The 18,451-nt window shown below is 37.6% G+C and overlaps 1 protein-coding gene across 1 annotated transcript in view; it reads left to right on the plus strand.

Moving 5' to 3' along the window:
* The first annotated feature begins 1,869 nt into the window (after positions 1-1,869).
* TTC3 (tetratricopeptide repeat domain 3) overlaps positions 1,870-18,451 on the plus strand; it is a 118,726-nt gene continuing 102,144 nt past the window's right edge. Inside the window, exons 1-10 of the mRNA XM_039227958.1 lie at positions 1,870-2,174; positions 4,946-5,100; positions 6,638-6,680; positions 7,728-7,878; positions 8,334-8,421; positions 9,669-9,722; positions 11,423-11,543; positions 13,459-13,544; positions 15,033-15,127; positions 16,241-16,303. Coding sequence (XP_039083889.1) covers positions 2,048-2,174; positions 4,946-5,100; positions 6,638-6,680; positions 7,728-7,878; positions 8,334-8,421; positions 9,669-9,722; positions 11,423-11,543; positions 13,459-13,544; positions 15,033-15,127; positions 16,241-16,303 — 983 coding nt within the window. The 5' untranslated portion in view covers positions 1,870-2,047. The remainder of the gene's footprint in view (positions 2,175-4,945; positions 5,101-6,637; positions 6,681-7,727; positions 7,879-8,333; positions 8,422-9,668; positions 9,723-11,422; positions 11,544-13,458; positions 13,545-15,032; positions 15,128-16,240; positions 16,304-18,451) is intronic.

Here is an 18,451-nt window from a genome sequence, read left to right on the forward strand (position 1 = left end):
TCATCAATTTCTCTTCATCTGTGCTTAATCTTCTCTTTAACACGTTACCTTTTCCTTTTAACTGTTATATTTTTGATCTCTAAAAGTTCCATTTGGTTCTTTTTTCAGTACACCAAGTCTTTCTTTCATGTTGCTTGTTCATTTTTCTGAATCCACGGGTATTCTGTAGACTGTATCTGGCAGTCCCAATGTCTGATGTCTTTAGAGTCAGATTTATTGCTTGTTCTTTCTGTTGTCTGTCCCTCATGGTGAGTTGTCACCTCCTATGCTTGATGATCTTTGGTTATGAACTCCTATTTGATCTTTCTCTGTGGGATCTTGAGAGTTTGATTTGGGGGTGCTTTTCTCACAGGATTTGTATCATCTTTGGTTGGGAGCCAGGGAGTTTACATTGGACCACTTTCAGTGTCTTCACCTTGCTTCTGGCCCAGGGCTCAGTGTCCATTACTGCTCTTGGCAATACTGCTTGTAGCTCTTGACTGTGTCAGCTTTAGTTTTTAGCTAGAGATTTGTTGTTTTGGGGGGAAAGAGTACTTTTAAATGTTCCCTCGTTCTCTAAGCTCAGCAAAATTTAAAAAATTTTAGAATCTAGGATCTACTTTGTTTTACAGTGAGAGTCCCCTATCAGTTCAGTGTAATTAATGGGGTTAGAAATTCTTTATATTCATGTTTAATTTTAACAGTATGTTTACTTGAGTTTGTATTAGGAAAAAAAAATCTGTCCTACCAAGTATAAGATTTCTTGTGGTATCAAATTTTCTATTAAAACAAGTCTACATCTGAGTTAAAAAGTTGACTTATTCTCAAAAAAATATTGAATGACAGTAATAGAGGTAGCAAGTGGATTTAGCAGTTTTCTACTCAGGGAGTGTGAAAAAAAATTGCAAAGTACTGAGATAGGGCATACAGAGATAAACTTGTGATGACCAGTGTGAGAACTGCAATCAAAAAAATATGGACAGGGTGCTCTGGGTTTATGGAGAAGAGGTGCAGAAAAGAACTTGGTAGTAGTAGTGAGAAGATCAGGAAATGCTTCCCAGAATCAAGTATTAAGGACATTAGTGGTTGCAGAATAAGGTTTGTTTGTGAATCAGAAGCAGTTGAGTATGAATGGCTTCTGTGTTGCATGTTGTGGAGTGACTGAAAATAAAAGCAGGAACAGGATTATCAAAGACCGTCCATGTTACTGTAGGGCGTTTGCACTTTATCCTTAAGTTGAAGGGAAGCGATGAATGATTTTAAGCAGTAAAACGTTATGATCAGAGTTTTAGAGAGTGCCAAGTTTGAAGGAAAGTCACCAGCTAGAAGGCTGCTAGTTAAGTTCAGAGAAGAGAAGATGAAGCAACAGTGAAGGTAGTGTCATTGGCTTGAACAGGTGTACAGGTGCTAATTTTAGATTTAGTAGGTGGGTAGAAATGACAGGACTTTGTGGTCAGAAGGCCAGTACTGTTGAGAGAGACTGGGGAGTCCCGATTGCCCCCAGATTACTGGTTTGGTTAACCAGGTAGCATGTAGAGCAGTTGACTGATAACGTTCGGAAAGAGGAGACAACTTGGCTTCACTTGTTTGTTTTTGAGTAAAAAGATGTTTATTTTTGAACTTAATCTGAGAGGCTTGTGGGACATCTTGTTTAGGATCCAGTAGCAGTTGATGGGGACTATGGAGATGCAGTTCAGCCTGGAGAAATTAGAGACTTCAGCATCTGGGTGTTTCAGCCATTGTTTGCTACAGTGCAGGGTGAGATAATTTAAAGTGGCACATGTATTCTTTAATAGTTAAGAACTTAATGTGTATGGAAAACGTAAATTGTATCTCAAATCTATGATATCATGGATATTATCACTTGGGCCAAGTGAGCCCAATAAAAGAGAACTACTAAGTAAATAAAAATACACATGATATGTGGAAATGGCAAAAATCCTGGTGAAGCTGTGCAAATGATGGAAGTGCAGAAAGTACTATTTGAAGCCCTGGGTATGGTACATGAGGTCACCGAGAAAAGAGTAAGCCTGAAAAGAAAAGAGAGGTGACATTTGGGTGGCGGGGAATGGAGAAGAAGAGCCCATGGAAACTGAGGAAAAGCAGCCAGAAGAATAGGAGGAAAACCAGGAGAAGATGGTCTTTGGATTCCAAACGAAGAGTTCTGAGAAGGAGGAATTGGTCCACAGTGTCAAGTAAGTTGTAAGCTGAAACGTGCTCTTTGGACTTAGCAGTTAAGGTAGACCATTTAGCTGGAAGCACCCAAACAGTGGAGTTTTTAAAATATGCTTCTAATACTAACATTGATAGCTGATATTTATATTTCCTATATATTCCTATATATATAGGAATATATTCCTATATATAATATTCCTATATTTTCTATATATATAAATATATTCCTATATTTATATTCCTACATTCCATGTACTATTCTAAGCACTATAAACGTGTTAACTGGTTAATCAGGTAGGTAGTATTGCTGTCCCCATTGGAAACATGAGGAAACCCAAGCACAGAGAGGTTAAGTAACTTGCCCAAGATCACACACTCAGGAAACGAGGGAACTAGGATTCAGGACTGGGCAGTCTGGTTCCAGAGTCCGGGCTCTTAATTAACTACTGTGCCATATTGCCTCTTTGGTTAAAACAACGTAGAAAATAAAAATTACACCTGTGTCTACTTATAGTACAGTTGGTAGAGGATGTGGTGAGTAGGGTGTGATGTCATTGAGATCTGCCAGTCTGTGAATGACCAGCATGCTGTCACAGTGGCTCAGTCTGCTCCGTATGAGCACATTAATTGGATTATAATCGATGCCATAATGGTGATGTGTAGGCTGTGACAGAGAGTTCTTGGCTCTTTCTGTATATATGCATGTACATATTACAGATATATACATACACAAAAAAATGTAAGGCAAGTGAGTTAAGTGTATATATTTTACAGGATAGCATATGTCCCATTTTATGTGCCATACTTTGGGTGCTAAAATGTCTATTTTTTCCCAGTCATTCTCTTTTGGAGTTAAATTCTCTAAACTCTGGAAACCTTGTTCATCCAGAACAGTTCAGGTTCCAGACAAAATGGATAATCTATCATAGAAGATCATTAAGAACCTTGTTGTAGACAGTTTTCCTTGAATAACAGAGGTGGAAACCCAGTTGCAGAAACCTGAAAGTGAATGAGAGTGGAGGATTCGAATGGGAGAAAAGGGAGGAAGAATTCTTGATGAAGATGAAGAATCTTTGTGGTAGGACGGAGGGGACACAAGAGCCGTATGACTCTTGGTCATGGTCAGAAAGGGGCTAATCAGAGTTAAAGGTTTAAAAACTGGCTTAAATCTGCACAGTGATCTGGGTGTAGCCTTGGGAAGGATGAGACTTGGTGTCACAGGAGGTGAAGATCATTTTAGTCAAGGAGGTGAAGGGCAAGGCTGGGATCGTGAAGGGATCGTCTACACAGGCCTTGATGTGGCTGGGAGGAGAGAGGGGAACACTGTGAACTGATCGCTAGTGTTCTTAAACATGGCAACAAGCAACAACTGACTGGGTGGCAGTGACAAGGAAAGGCAGATATAGTGAAATAGAGTGTTTGAGAGGAGAGTCTGTGGACTCAGAGGACCTAAGTTTAAATCCTTCCTAGCTTGGTGACCTTGAGTAAATTCCGTAATTTTACTAAGCATGCTTCTCATCTGCACACTGGAGGTGATGATGATTGGACCTGAGAATTGCTGCGAGGATGAATGAGATGGCGTATGTGAAAATGTTTGGTACAACGTATGACAAATAGCATGAATAGTTTGCTAGGAAGGTGGTTATTGTTCTTTATTTCTGACACTGTGAGGTTTTCGTACAGCAAGTTGGACATAATGAGAATTAGAAGAACAGACTTGTATTTCAAGGACTGATGGTAGTCTTGCTTAGGAAGGAAGGAACTTTGTCCTAACAGGAGCAGGGTAATGATGGTGACGTGGAAAGGCCTAAGAAGCAGTGTCCGTGATAGTGCTGATGAGGAGAGGAAACGACGGCCATTGCGTGGGCAAGAGTTAGAAGTACTGCTATGCTGCGTTTTTCAGTGATATTTAGGTTCTGTAGCTAATCTCTGATGGCTGTAAATCTTTATTATTGAACGTTCTTCTGGGAAAAAGCCTTAGTCTGAAACTCCAGCCCTAATTCCCCTCTTCCCCCATTGAAATGATTCTTTTTAAAACAAAGCTGATATGTTTGGTAACATGAGGCTGTTGATGTGAGGGGTTTTGCCTGCCTTTGCGGTCTAGCAGTGCTGTGTGTTGTTCTAGTTGTGAGAGTGCCAGATGCAGTGATTGTTAGGAGGATGGAAGTCTGGATGTGGCTGGGGAAGTTAGGAGATTGACAGACTCAACTGGTGCCACTCCAGCTCTGCCCCTTTGTCCACGACAGGAGCACACACGGAGGGATGGAGAGCAGAATATGAGCAGCCAGTAGGAAACCATTTTCTCAGTGGAGTCAGGTTTTACTTGTGGGCAGGAGATTGAGCACATGGTAGAGTTTGTGTGTGATGAAATGGAATATTTTATAGGATGCGGTAAAAACAGATAGTATAAAAGGGCAGCAGTGGAAAGATGTCTTTTGTTCATTCAGCAATTTTTTAAGGCCTACCATGTGCACATACAAAAGTGAACAAAATGCCCTTAATTACCTCCCAGCTAAGGGAGACATGCAAACAGATAAATTCAGAGTAGAGATGGTGACTGTGTGAGTCTAAGGGGAAATAAAAGAAAGATTAAACTGGTATTTAAAGAGAGTTGGGGAAAGAATAGCAGACTGAGGATGAGAGTCTTCCAGAGCTCAGTGTTCTTATTGATTATTTTGGGGAGGCCTCAGTTCCAAGGATTTTTCTAATATACCATAGAAGCCAGGAAAACTGCTTCCCATATTATCTCAAATGATTTAATTACTAATTTGGGTTTGTGTTGTTTCTTTAGGATGGTACAGCATGGATAATTTTGCCCTGGGAGATTTCACTGTAGCAGATGATGCCTTGTTAGAAGGTTGCCCTTATATGGACGATTGTGTTTTTGCTCCTGAATTTATGTCCAGTGATTATGTTCGTGTGACGCAGCTTTACTGCAATGGGGTGGTAAGATTTATTGATTTTTTAACATTGTGTCTTCTCTCTCTCTCTCTCTCTTTTTTTAAATGTTTTTCATTTTTGAGAGACAGAGCATGAGCAGGGGAGGGGCAGAGAGAGAGGGAGACACAGCATCCAAAGCAGGCTCCAGGCTCCGTACTGTCAGCACAGAGCCTGACGCGAGGCTTGAACCCACGAACCGTGAACCCATGAACCGCGACTGCGAGATCATGACCTGAGCCGAAGCTGGAGCTTAACTAACTGAACCATCCAAGCTCTCCCCCCCCCTTTTTTTGGTTTATTTCTTTATTTTGAGAGGGAGAGGGAGAGAGAAAGAGAACAGAGGAGGGGCAGAGAGAGAGAGGGAGAAAGAAAGTCCCAAGCAAGCTTCATGATAACAGCCTGAGCCTGTTAATGTGGGGCTCGATCTCAGGAACTATGAGATCATGACCTGGGCAGAAATCAAGAGTTGGACACTTAACCAACCGAACCACCCAGGCCCCCCTAACATTGCTGTCTTCTTCAAGTTTTATCATTTTATTGAGGTATAATTGACCTCTAACATTGTATCAGTTTCCTGGGTACAATATAATGACTTGAAATGTGTATAGGTTGTGAAATTATCACCACAGTAAGTTTAGTTAAAACTACAGCACTGTGGGGATGAGCACTGGGTGTTATATGCAAACCAACTTGACAATAAACTATTTGTGAAAAAAAAAAGAAATTCCAGGTAAATGAGGTATATAAACAATACCAAACCTATCAGGTTGGGTGTAGTTTAATGTATTCTTCTCTAATACATTTAAACTGTATCACTATTGTAAAAAAAAAAAAAAAAAAAAACTACAATCATTACCATTCAGAGTTACAGTTCTTTTTTTCTTATGCTGAGAACTTTTATTTATTTTTTTAATTTTATTTTCTTAGTGTTTATTTTTGAGAGAGAGCCAGAACATGAGTGGGGGAGGGGCAGAGAGAGACAGACAGATATACACACAGAATCCAAAGCAGACTCCAGGCTCTGAGCTGTGAGCACAGAGCCCCACACAGGGCTCGAACCCATGAGCAGTGATATCATGACCTGAGCTGAAATCTGAAGCTTACTGAGCCACCTAGGCAACCCTGCTGAGAACTTTTAATGCCTACTTTTTAAAGGCTTTTTGAGTTAAAGTTATGGGAGTAAAGATGTTTTTGTGGTACACAAGTTTTATAGGAGGTACAAGTGTGATTTGAGAAGGGAAAGTAAGCAGTGCCTCAACAAAAATGTGCAGTACCAGAGAATGAGTGATGAGGAAAGATGGTTTTCTGACTGGAGATTAGAATGGTTCTTAAGAGAGGGCCGTAGACACAAACTTGGGGGAAAATGAAACACTTTGAAAAACAGACTAAAGACTTACCACTAAGCAAAGATATTGTAATCAAAGTGTATAAGTAAATGCACACTGAAATTTGTTACTTTAATACTGATAATCCTTACATTAAAAATTGAAAACTACTTTTGCATTTCACTGGATACCAATCAAAAGAATATTTTTCTATTTAGGGGATGCAGTATAAAGATTTTACCCAAAGTGAGAGAAACTTAGGTGAGTACATTGGTATTTTAATTTGTTAAAAGATTGTGATGGGAGGTTCATCCATTTACATCAACATACCAGTCCTACATATTTTTCATTTTTATTTTTTGATTTATGTATTTTTTTCAATTTATTTTTTTTTAACATTTATTTATTTTTGAGAGACAGAGCATGAGCAGGGGAGGGTCAGGAGAGAGGCAGAGAGAGAAGAGAGACAGAATCTGAAACCGCCTCCAGGCTCTAAGCTGTCAGCACAGAGCCCAATGCAGGGCTCAAACCCACGAACCGTGAGATCGTGACCTGAGCTGAAGTTGGATGCTTGACTAAGTCCCCTGGTGCTGTGGTTTATGTTTGTTTATTTGTTTTAATTTGGCTCCCTGCCCAGTAGAGAGCCTACTGCAGGCCTTGAACTCGTGACTCTGAGATCAAGGTCGGATGCTTAACCAACTGAGCCACCCAGGCGCCTTGATTTATGTATTTAAAAAAATTTTTTTTAATGTTTATTTATTTTTGAGAGAGAAAGAAGAGAAGAGCATGAATGCGGGAGTTACAGAGAGAGAGAGGGAGACACAGAATCTGAAACAGGCTCTAGGCTCTGAGCAAGCTTTGAGCACAGAGCCTGTTGTGAGGCTCGAACCCATAAACCCATGAGATTATGACCTGAGCTGAAGTCGACGCTTAACTAACTGAGCCACCCAGGCGCCCCCAATTTATGTATTTTTAGTTGAGGTATAGTTGACATACGGTATTCTATTTGTTTCCAGTGTATGACATTTATATATATTAGGAAATACGCATTATAATAGTTACTATATGTTACCATACAGACTTATTACCATGTTAATGAAGATATTCCTCATCCTGTCTGTACTTTACAGTCCCGTGATTTATTTATTTTATGACCAGAATTTTTACCTCCTAATTGCCTTCACCTATTCTGCTCACCCGCTTCTTTTTTACCTTTCCATATCTATTGTATCCTTTTCTTTATTAACAGTGTTGATTTATTCCAAAATGAGGAACAGATATTAATTGAGTACTTTTTTTCTAATTAAGAATTTGATATCTGCAATATGTGGTGTAGTAAACCAGTTTCTATCCTGCAAGATTACTGTGATGCCATTAAAATACACATCTTCTGGCCACTTCTGTTTCAACGTCAGCACAGTTCTGTAATATCACGGTTGCACCCTTGTGTGGAGTCCAGGTAAGCTACTACCTCTTCTTCATTTTCTATTAACAACTGTAAGCATGTTGCCCATTATTAAGGAATACCAAGTGCAATGGAAGGCTTATGTCTTATTATATATTGTTCACCTTCACTCTTATGTTATAAGGTGGAAAAAAATAATGTTTTGGATTTGGATATGAATGACTAATCATGGTAACGTAATGAATGAGTGTCTGAAGAGCATAGATGGTAGATTTGAAACCTACTTAGGGAAAATTAATATGCTTGTTTATAAATAGCAGTATTTTTATACAGAAGAGAGAAAAAAGTATTTTGTCTGCTTAGTAAATAACTTATTGTTACCTAGAGTGAAGTAAGAGAGAATTTTTCCCCAAACAGTTTATATAGAGGTATAATATAGTAAAGTATAAAAGTCAGTGAATTTTTATATACAAGAACCTGATTTTTTTTAAAATGAATTTGTATTTAAGCAATTCTCATGCTTCTGAGATAAGTTTGAAGAAATTGCAACATCTAGAATTGATGGAAGATATTGTGGAATTGGCAAAGAAAGTTGTGGTAAGTAGTAGAATCCCCCGTATGTAAAGAATATAAATATCCATATAGCGTCAGGCCCGTGTAATGGTTTCAGTTTGGCTTAAGGTGACATTATTCTGCTACCCGAGTGTGCTACATATTTGAGAGATTCGATAGACCACTATTTTCATGGTTCTGACACGAATGATGAGATCTAGGACTGTTCTTTGTCATTAAAGACTAGAAACTGTAATTTGTCACAGATGAAAGTATGTTCCTGGTTGAACTTTCGTCACTGAAAGTGATAAGGTTCTCTCTTATAGCATAAAGTCATGCCACTGTCACAACCAGCACAATAAATACTTTGTCTTTGGGGTAAACTTCTATTATGCCATATTTGAGGGAGTATCCCTGTACTGCCCCGAGGGTGGTTTTCCCCCTTGAAAGCCATGTGGTAATTTTTGTTGCTTCAGTTGGTTATGAAGCCAGGTGTTTTTCTTGGTATTATTATGATTGCAGACTTAAGTAAAAGACATTCTGATGTTTATTTCCTGTTGATAATCTTTTGCTATAACTTCTATCAGCCAGTGTAGTTGCATGCAGTTGGTTTTTTTTTTTTTTTTTTACTGTTTGCTTTGGAGAGAGAGAGAGCATGAGCAGGAGAATGGCAGAGAGCATGGGGGGCAGAGGATCCCAAGAGGGCTTTGCACTGACAGCAGAGACCCTGATAAAGGGCTCAAACTCATGAACTGTGAGATCATGAGCTGAACGAAAGTCGGACACCTAACCAACTGAGCCACCCAGGTGTCCCAGCCAATGTAGTTTCATAAAACATTTGGCGTGTGGCGCCTGGGTGGCTCAGTTGGTTAAGTGTCTGACTCTTAGTTTTGGCTCAGGTCATCATCTCGTGGTTTCATGGGTTCCACCAGCTCAGAGCTTGGTTGGGATTCTCTCTTCCTCCTCTGCCCCTGCCCCACTCATGTGGTCTCTGTCTCTCTTGGAATAAATAACTAAACTTTAAAAAAAAGTTTAGGTGTAAAAGAACTTTAAAATCCATACATCTAAAAGTTACATTAAGTCATTTTATTATTAGAAGCCCATTTAAGACTATTTCTGAATTCTTGTTTCAGGGTTCTTAAGAGGTAAATTGGGCATGAACATGCTTGTTAGAAGTGGACTTTGTATGCATAGCAGTATTCATGAAATGTAGGATTTTTTTTTGTCCACTGGAAAATTCAGGTGTAACTGATGGAATAAGGAAATTAATTTTTTTTTGTTTTGTTTTGCAGAATGATTCGTTCTTTATTGGAGGCTTATTGAGAATTGGTTATAAAATAGAAAATGTAAGTGTTAAATACAGGAGGCAGGCACAACTGCCAGTAAATGGCAGTCATCTCACTGTTCGTTGCCCATGTTTCGAATTCACATGTTTAGTATTTACATGTAGCATTTGGTAGTATTGATTTCTATATTTTGCTTAAATAATCTTATTCTGGGGATTTGCATCATTTTCTTCTCTCTCCCATGTAAGTAATATAATTTTGAGCTTCTTTTACAAGTTGGCTCTTTTTTCTTTTTTAGATTATTTACCTGGCATATATTCTCCCAAATAAAATTATTAGGTCTCTAGTATGAACATTTTGGATAGGTAGTTACTAGATAATTTCCAGATACAATGATAAGCCAGTTTTTAATCCTACTGATAACATAAACATCTACCTGTTTCCCTTAAGCCTGACATGAGCATCAATAGCTCCACTACTTCTGAAGGCATTTCATATCTATATCTATCTATATCTATATCTATATCTATATCTATCTATATCTATATCTATATCATCTATATATCTATATCTATATATAAATGTTTATTTAATTGAAGGGGGGAGGGGCAGAGAGAGAGGAGCTACAGAATCTGAATTAGGTTCCAGGCTCTGAGCTGTCACCACAGAGTCTGACACGGGGCTCGAATTCACAAACTGTGAGATCATGACTTGAGCTAAAGCCGGATGCTTGAACAACTGAGCCACCCAGGTGCCCCTGAGGTCATTTTGTACTAGATGTACAAATAACATTCCTGTGAACTCCTGACTCTTTGTGAAGATCTTTGCACTGAGTGCTCATTTGAGCAGCTGTGCTTTTCTCCTGTTGTTTATCTCCTTATTCTGTTTGCCACAGACCATTTAAAATACCCAGTCCCAGAGTGCTGGGGGACTTAGTCAGTTAAGCATCCAATTCTTGATCCGGGCTCAGATCATGATCTCACGGTTTGTGAGTTCGAGCCCCACATCGGGCTCTTTGCTGACTGTGCAGCTCTTGCTTGGGACTTCTTCTTTCTACCCCTCCCCTACTTGTGTGTGTTCTCTCTCTCTTTCATAATAAGTAAACTTAAAAAATTTAAAAAACCTTTTTTTAAATGTTTATTTTTGAGAGAGTGTGAGTGGGGGAGTGGCAAAGAGAGAGGGAGACACAGAATCCCAAGCAGGCTCCAGGCTCTGAGCTGTCAGCACAGAGCCCAGTGCGGGGCTTGAGCTCACAAACCACGAGATCGTGACTTGAGCCGAAGTCGGGCACTTAACCAACTTAGCTGCCCAGGCGCCCTTCAAAAATATTTTTAAATACGCAGTCTCTTTCATGAACTTTAATCTCTGTACCTTTAACATTATGGTAAGGGTGAAAGTCCTAGTTTAGATGAGATCGGAGACCTCTTATTCACCTTCTGTTATTGTACTCGTGCTGCACAGAGCAGCCTTTGGCCAGGTTGTAAACCTCAACTTCCAGGTCTGTTAATCATTGAAGCAGCATCCTGTTCTGTGAGGGTGGCCTGAGGTTACTTGAAGATGTAACATATGTGAGTCCATAGCATCTGTTAACTTTTATATTGGGGTCCAGCTATTCTAAGTTGTGTGCTAGTATAATGAAAATATGAGATTATTTAATTTTGTATTAAGAACCTAAAATACTATATGTTATGTATATGGTGCCACATGTAAATTTGGAATTAATATCCAAGTCACATTGTTTATCCTCCTTTTTGGTACAGAAAATCTTGGCAATGGAAGAAGCTTTGAATTGGGTGAAATACACAGGTGATGTAACAATTCTACCTAAGTTAGGAGCAGTTGACAATTGTTGGCCGATGTTAAGTATTTTCTTCACTGAGTGTAAGTATACATGCATTAAATTGTTTCTTGACTCCATTTTTAAAGGAATTATTTGGGAAAATGAAATGTGTGTTTATTTATCTTAGGATTTTTTTTTTAATGTTTATTTTTGAGAAAGAGAAAGAGGGAGAACAGAGCACAAACAGGAGACGGGCAGAGAGAGAGGGAGACACAGAATCCAAAGCAGGCTCCCAGCTATGAGCTATCAGCACAGAGCCCCATGCGGGGCTTGAACTCATGAACCATGAGATTATGACCTGACCCAAAGTTGGGTGCTTAACCGACTGAGCCACCCAGGCATCCCTTTCTTAGGATTTTAAAAAATGTTTTTCTTTTGTAGGAGAAAAGACTGAATAAGAGAACTTTAAGCTTGTAGTTAGTTTTATTCTTTTGTATTTCCTGTCTTAATGATTTTTATGACATCATACTTCTAAAAATCCTACCTAATGAATGCCATTAAGTTATTATATATAATACCCCAAAAAAAGACCACAACTGGCACTACATATATTCTCATACTCATTCAAAAGATAAATAAGAGCTGAGATTATAGTTTTCATTTCCCTGATGGCTCTATCAGTCTTTGTATGATGAAACTGCCTTATATATTTATTTACTTTGTGAAAGTTTCTCTAAAGCTTTTGAATGTTAGCAATTTTTTTATAGTATAGTTATAGGGATCCTGAAGCAGAAAGTATTTGGCTCTTTAGTTAATGATGACTGGTAATTTGCCATCACCACTGAGCAGAGGTCAAATTTTCTACTGTTTATGTAAGTAGTAGAGAGAAATTAAGCTTAAACATGGGTTTTCTGATATTGGATACTGGGCTGTATTACATTGATAGAGGTGGTTCTCCTCACTGTTCTGGAGGCCTTGGATCATAGGGTAGATTTCATGGTAGAAGTAGAGGACCAGTATCCCATTGGGTGCCCGTGTGGGCTTGGTTCCAACACCCTCTCTCTCACAGTAGCTGTCTTAGGGTAGCTGCGGTGTCCTGATCTTAGAAACAAGCCAACTAACACTTTGGGAGGCTAAGTGATATTTCTGCTCTAGTGAGTAGTAGAACCTGGGTGAGAAGTCAAGACTCCCTGATTTCAGAGCCTAGGTTTTTATGCTGTAATTTTCCTTGATCTCTTATTAATTACTTTATTTGGTGACCTTTCAAAATTCTTTCTGAAGTCTTGGATTTTACATTCTTGTTTCACCTTGGAAATGTATGTGTTTGGCTAGAGGCTTAACTGTGATTTTGTAGGGTAAAATTATTACCACTTAAAAAAATATTTTTTATAGAACAGCTAAAAATACAGAAAATAAGGTCTGTGGTATACTTTTAACATAATTTTGGTTATTACCTACTGTGTTTTAATTAGTTTATTAAATTTTTAAAAGACTAGTATTTCAGAAAACATCTTATTTTAACATTTCATTCGTGAGAGTCAGAATGTTGAATTAAGAGGTTTAAAATTATTTGTTACGTTAAATACATTTTAGAGAACTTTCCAGGTTTTTGTCATTAGATATTCATTTTTATTGAACATTGTGCCAGGTACACCATAGGTGTTCAGTAATGTTTATGGAACTGACTTGAGTAATTATGAGGCCTATTTGGAATATCATGACTGACATTTGTTTTAACTACAAATAGAACTAATATAATAATAAGTGCTTTTTTTTTATGCTAGATATAAAACAGATGATATTCACAGTAAGCAATGAATATAATGTGTTCTAAAACATTTTATCAGTTGTGTATTTTAAGTTATATTATTTGGTACATGTAAAAGATTACAAGACACATGTAATTTAGCTGATATAATAATTAATTGACTTTATGGGTTGACTTACATAGCCTACATTTTAGAACATTAACAGCACCAATTTGTTTTCTCACTCTCCCCTAAAAATAAAATTTAGACAAGTATCACATAACTAAAGTCATAACAGAAAACTGCAATTTGCTTGAAGAATTTAAAACTCAAACTTGTGCGGAGTGTATAGAGGTGAGAATAAATATTTACTTGTAAGTATATTTTAAGATTTATCTGTTAGAACTTTTACTGACATTCAAAGAAAGTTCAATTACACTGTCAGCACACAAAAAAATACTTTAAAATTCATTAACAGGTTTAATAAAATTTAATTGGAATATTTATTGTTTTGGAACAGGAAAACAACATCTTGATCAGAATATTCTAATGTTATATATATATTTTAAAGATATATATTTATTAAGTTGAATTTGTATAATGTTGAATAATATAAACATCAAATTGTACGTATTAAGAGTTAATTGAAAATTCAAATTTGATTTTTTTTTTAAATTGAAAGGCTTTTAATTAGTTGAGGAAATGTGATTTTCTTTGGTATAGCTTTATTGGGATGTAATTCACATATCATAGAATTCAGTCCTAGGAAATATGATTTTTTAAAAATATAATTTATTGTCAAATTGGCTTACATACAACACCCAGTGCTCATCTCAAGATTTTATTTTTAAGCACTCTCTACACCCAGTTTGGGGCCCAAACTTAAACCTTGAAATCAAAAGTCACATGCTCTACTAACTGAGCCAGCCGGGTGCCCCAGTAAATAAGATGTAATTAAATTTTTAAAGAAAGATAAAGGAAAATATTTAATGTTCTATTTAATCCACTAATTAAAGCCATTTATATGATCCAGTTTATTTTAATCTGTTTATTTTGAAAGTGTATACATGAAGTGAAAAGTTTCAGTTGTATCTGGAGGGTCTTTGATTTCATTCTTGCTCATTTCGCTGCTTCATTTTTTGGCAATTAATCTATTTATTCAACATTGCCTATATATTACTGATTTATACATTGGGGTTTTTTTGGCACTTAGGTTATTGAATAATGCCCACATTTTCTTTTTTTTTTTTTTTTAAGTTTATTTAACTTGAGAGAGAAAGAGAGTGCATGCATGCTAGTACACAAGCAGGAGAGGGGCAGAGAGAGGGAAAAAGAGAATACCAAGCAGTCTCCATACTGTTAGCACAGAGCCCGATACAGGGCTTGAACTCACAGAATAGTGAGATCATGACCTGAACTGAAATCAAGAGTTGGACAATCGACTGAGCTACCCAGGTGCCCCTGAATAATGTCACATTTTCTAACTTAAAAATTTACCTTGCATCTACTTTTTTCCCTTCCTTGTGGCAGGCTCAGTATGTATATTTAAAAGCGGGCCTACCAAATACTTTACACAGGGGATTAATCAGTAGTTATTCATAATGTGGTTTTGTTTACTTTTTAATATTCCTTTAACAAAGTTAGCATTGGATTGTCAGAGACAGGTTTATTTAAATACATATACCAACATACTGGGTATTCCACTCTCATTTTCTACATAAATAACCCCCCAGGTTATTTCTCTTGTCAGTGACAAAAACTTAGAGCTGTTTTTCGTAGATGTTGGGTTCTTGATTGCCTTTGCACTTAATTTATGAGTCTTCTTTCACCTTGGTTTCTCAGCAAGGAGAACTAATGAAAATGAAAGGAAATGAAGAGTTTTCAAAAGAAAGATTTGATATAGCTATTATCTATTACACCAGAGCCATTGAATATAGGTAAGAGCAAAATGGAACAATGAGATCCTTTTTGTATGGCAGATCAAGTTAGAATGCTAGTCAGGAGAAGTAAAAACAAGGCAAAGAATTAGAGAGTAATTTCAGTTTGCCAAGTAGAATAGATGTTCTCACCCTTGGGCATTAGGAGGATTAGGGATGGCCTGGGTCGATGAACTTAACCAAGCAGTAGAATTCAAGCAAGTCAGGTAGGATTGTGACTATGACTTCTACCCTGCCCCATTTTCTCAGGCTTTCCACTATAGGGTCATCTCTTTTTTCTTGTTCTCTTTATGCCTTTAGCTGATACCTTCCAGACTGTTAACTGATCAAAAAGGGTTAGTTACTAATACTTAAGATTCACATTAAAAATTCCCATTTAGGAAGTTTTGCTTTCAACCCTTTTAAAGGATAATAGTTGGGATTGTTGAGAGAATATGTGTGTCCTTTCTACCCCTCATCTTTTGTTTGCGTAGCTGCTAGAATTTTGTAACATTCCTGCATGTGCAACTCACTTGGTTCCTACTGACATGTTAGCTGGGCCACCTAGTATTGTAGCAGCCTTTGGAGGATGTGTTGTAGACAGCTACCTTCTTTCCTGCCTTGCCCACCTCCACAGGGAGTGAGTGAATCAAGGTAGCACACCACGTCTGTAAGGCTCTGTTCTGAAGAAAGAAACAGATAAAACTAGAAAGGACAAAATTTGAAATGAATCTATTTAAATTATTGTTGCAGTTTACAGACTTCCAGAGTTCTTTGTTAAAATTGTATAGTCCTGACTTAATATAATTCTGTCCTTTACACCTATACCACACTTGTGGTTTGCTAACTTTTTAATATGCCTCATTAAAAATTTATCTCCTCAGCATCTCTATGAGCTAGGCAGAAATAATAGAACATTTTGAATACAGGGAAATGTAGGAACAGAGTTACTGTGGTAGGAAGTGAAGGAACCAGGACTTAGCCAATCAAGCCTCCAAATCCTATATTCCTTCTGCTCTGCCACATATATGTAATGTTTTTGAAAAATTTTTCATGCCTTATATGTTTTCTGTGTGCTTTTTAGTTGTTTCGTATGTAATGTACTTTACTGACTAAACATTATTTCTTTTAAAGACCCGAAAATCACCTTCTTTATGGTAACCGAGCTCTTTGTTTTCTTCGCACTGGACAGTTTAGGTAAGTTGGTCAGAGTACCCCAGTCACTGAGCTGTTAACTACCCATTTTTGAGAAATATTTCTGTTTTGCCCATATGCAGGAAAATCCTTCAGTAGTTTTGGCAGAAATAGTTAAATAGTTAAAGGGACTCTATAGGCTTTATATAGAATAACAATGACAGCAACAGCTCTTGCTTGAGTGGAAAACAGGTGCTATTTTAAGTACTTTACCTGTGTTTCTTAATTCTCACAATACTTAATAGGTAATGTTATTCTCCACATTTAAATTTGGGGGGGACTCATACTGTTAGTGAGTAGTGATGTTAAGATTTGAACACATATCTTATCTGATGGTATCAAAATCTGTGTTTATAATACCTATGTCACCTCCTTTTTTTAAAAGTTAAAAGAGAGAAAGCCAGCACAAGTGGGAGAGGGGCAGAGAGAGAGGGAGAGAGAGAGAATCTCAAGCGTTCCTGTATTACTTCCTTTTGCTACTTTAACTGATCTTTATAATTCAGGAAGAATCTTTGCTATTTCTTTCCTGTATCTTGAATATAAAAAAATTAAGTAAATCTGATTTGTAAGTGGAAGAAAGAAAAGACATTTAATGGTTTAACTATGAGAATGAAATAAAAATTAATCCCTTTAATTTCTTACATGATTCAGTCTTATTTTCTTATGTTGCATTGAGATTTTATGTATTAGTTGAGAAAGATTGTTGACACTGGGACATGATTTTATTGTCACTCAATTAAAAATTTTAGGTTATACATTACAAGCATTAGTATTGAAGAGTGTATGTTACTACATTTAAAATTTTTTTTTTTTTAATTTTTATTTATTTCTAGGAGAGAGAAAGATAGACAGCGTGAACAGGGGAGGGTCAGAGAGAGAGGGAGACACAGACTCTGAAACAGGCTCCAGGCTCTGAGCTGGCAGTCAGCACAGAGCCCGATGCGGGGCTCGAACCCACGATCCGCGAGATCATGACCTAAGCGAAAGTCGGACGCTTAACCGACTAAGCCACCCAGGCGCCCCTATGTTACTACATTTAGTTATGTCCTGCCTTACTATAAGGTGGGTGTAGAATGGCTTCAGGAATATATCCACTCAGTAGAAGTATATTATAAGCACAACAAAACAAACTAAAAAGCCAGTTTAGAGCTAGGGATCCTCAGTGTAAAGCTGCATAGGCATAAAGTCCTACACAGTTATTAGTTATAATTCATATTTGTGCTTGACCTTTCTGTTGCCAAGATAAAAGGAGAAAACCTGACAAGTTACATGAGATTTTTCGCTGTCAATGGAGGAGGGGGACAGAAGTTATTTAGGTGAAACAATTTCTCTGATGAAAGTTCTGGAAGAACTTTCTTAGGTGGCTTACAAGGAACATGCATTGAGTGATAGACAGAGGAGAACCTCCACAACTTTCCTGTCAAAGCTGAAGCCTCCCTGAAAGTGCAGTTTTGGGTTTCACAAGTTTTTTTGTGGAGTTTATGGATGAAAGCAGAGAGTTCGATGATTTTTTACTTACAGTGCTTACATTGGGGTACGGGAGGATGGGAGTGGGGAAGAGAGTATGTTCCAAGTATGTAGCTTTTAAAAATAACATTTGTTTTTCTTTTATTATAAACAGAACACATTCTCATGGTAGAAAATTTGGAAAATACAAGAGTTTAAAAAGAAGAAAATAAAAATCACCAGTAATCCAACCACCTCGGAGAATACCGCTGTATTAACGTTATGCAGCTTTTAGATGGCTTAAGCCGTGGATAAACCGAGGCTATCTAGACTAGAGGAATGGATGGGCTTGACACAGTCTTCCATCAATACCACTGTCCTCAACTGGTTCTGACAAGAAATGAGCTGCAAATGGCCTTAGGTTATTGCATCTGGCTAGGTCCAGAATTGCAGATATCCTATGCTGTTTGATGGTGAATCTGTGTGCTTTCAAGATGAATAGGTTGGCAACTTGGCTAGCCTCTTGTGAAAATCGAAATGTTGATTGGGCTAAAGGTCATCCGCTCTGCATAGGGGAGCTCCGAGAGCTGAGAGGTCAGCCAGGGCATTTCTGCCCTCTTTCATTAGGGTTGAATGCTAGACACACAAGGAGGATCCTCTTAAAACTGTACTGCAAATGAGGTACATCGAAGTAGAAGTATAGAA

The sequence above is a fragment of the Hyaena hyaena genome, unplaced genomic scaffold (assembly GCF_003009895.1).
Source record: "Hyaena hyaena isolate Hyena2069 unplaced genomic scaffold, ASM300989v1 scaffold_2, whole genome shotgun sequence".
Lineage (NCBI taxonomy): Eukaryota > Metazoa > Chordata > Mammalia > Carnivora > Hyaenidae > Hyaena > Hyaena hyaena.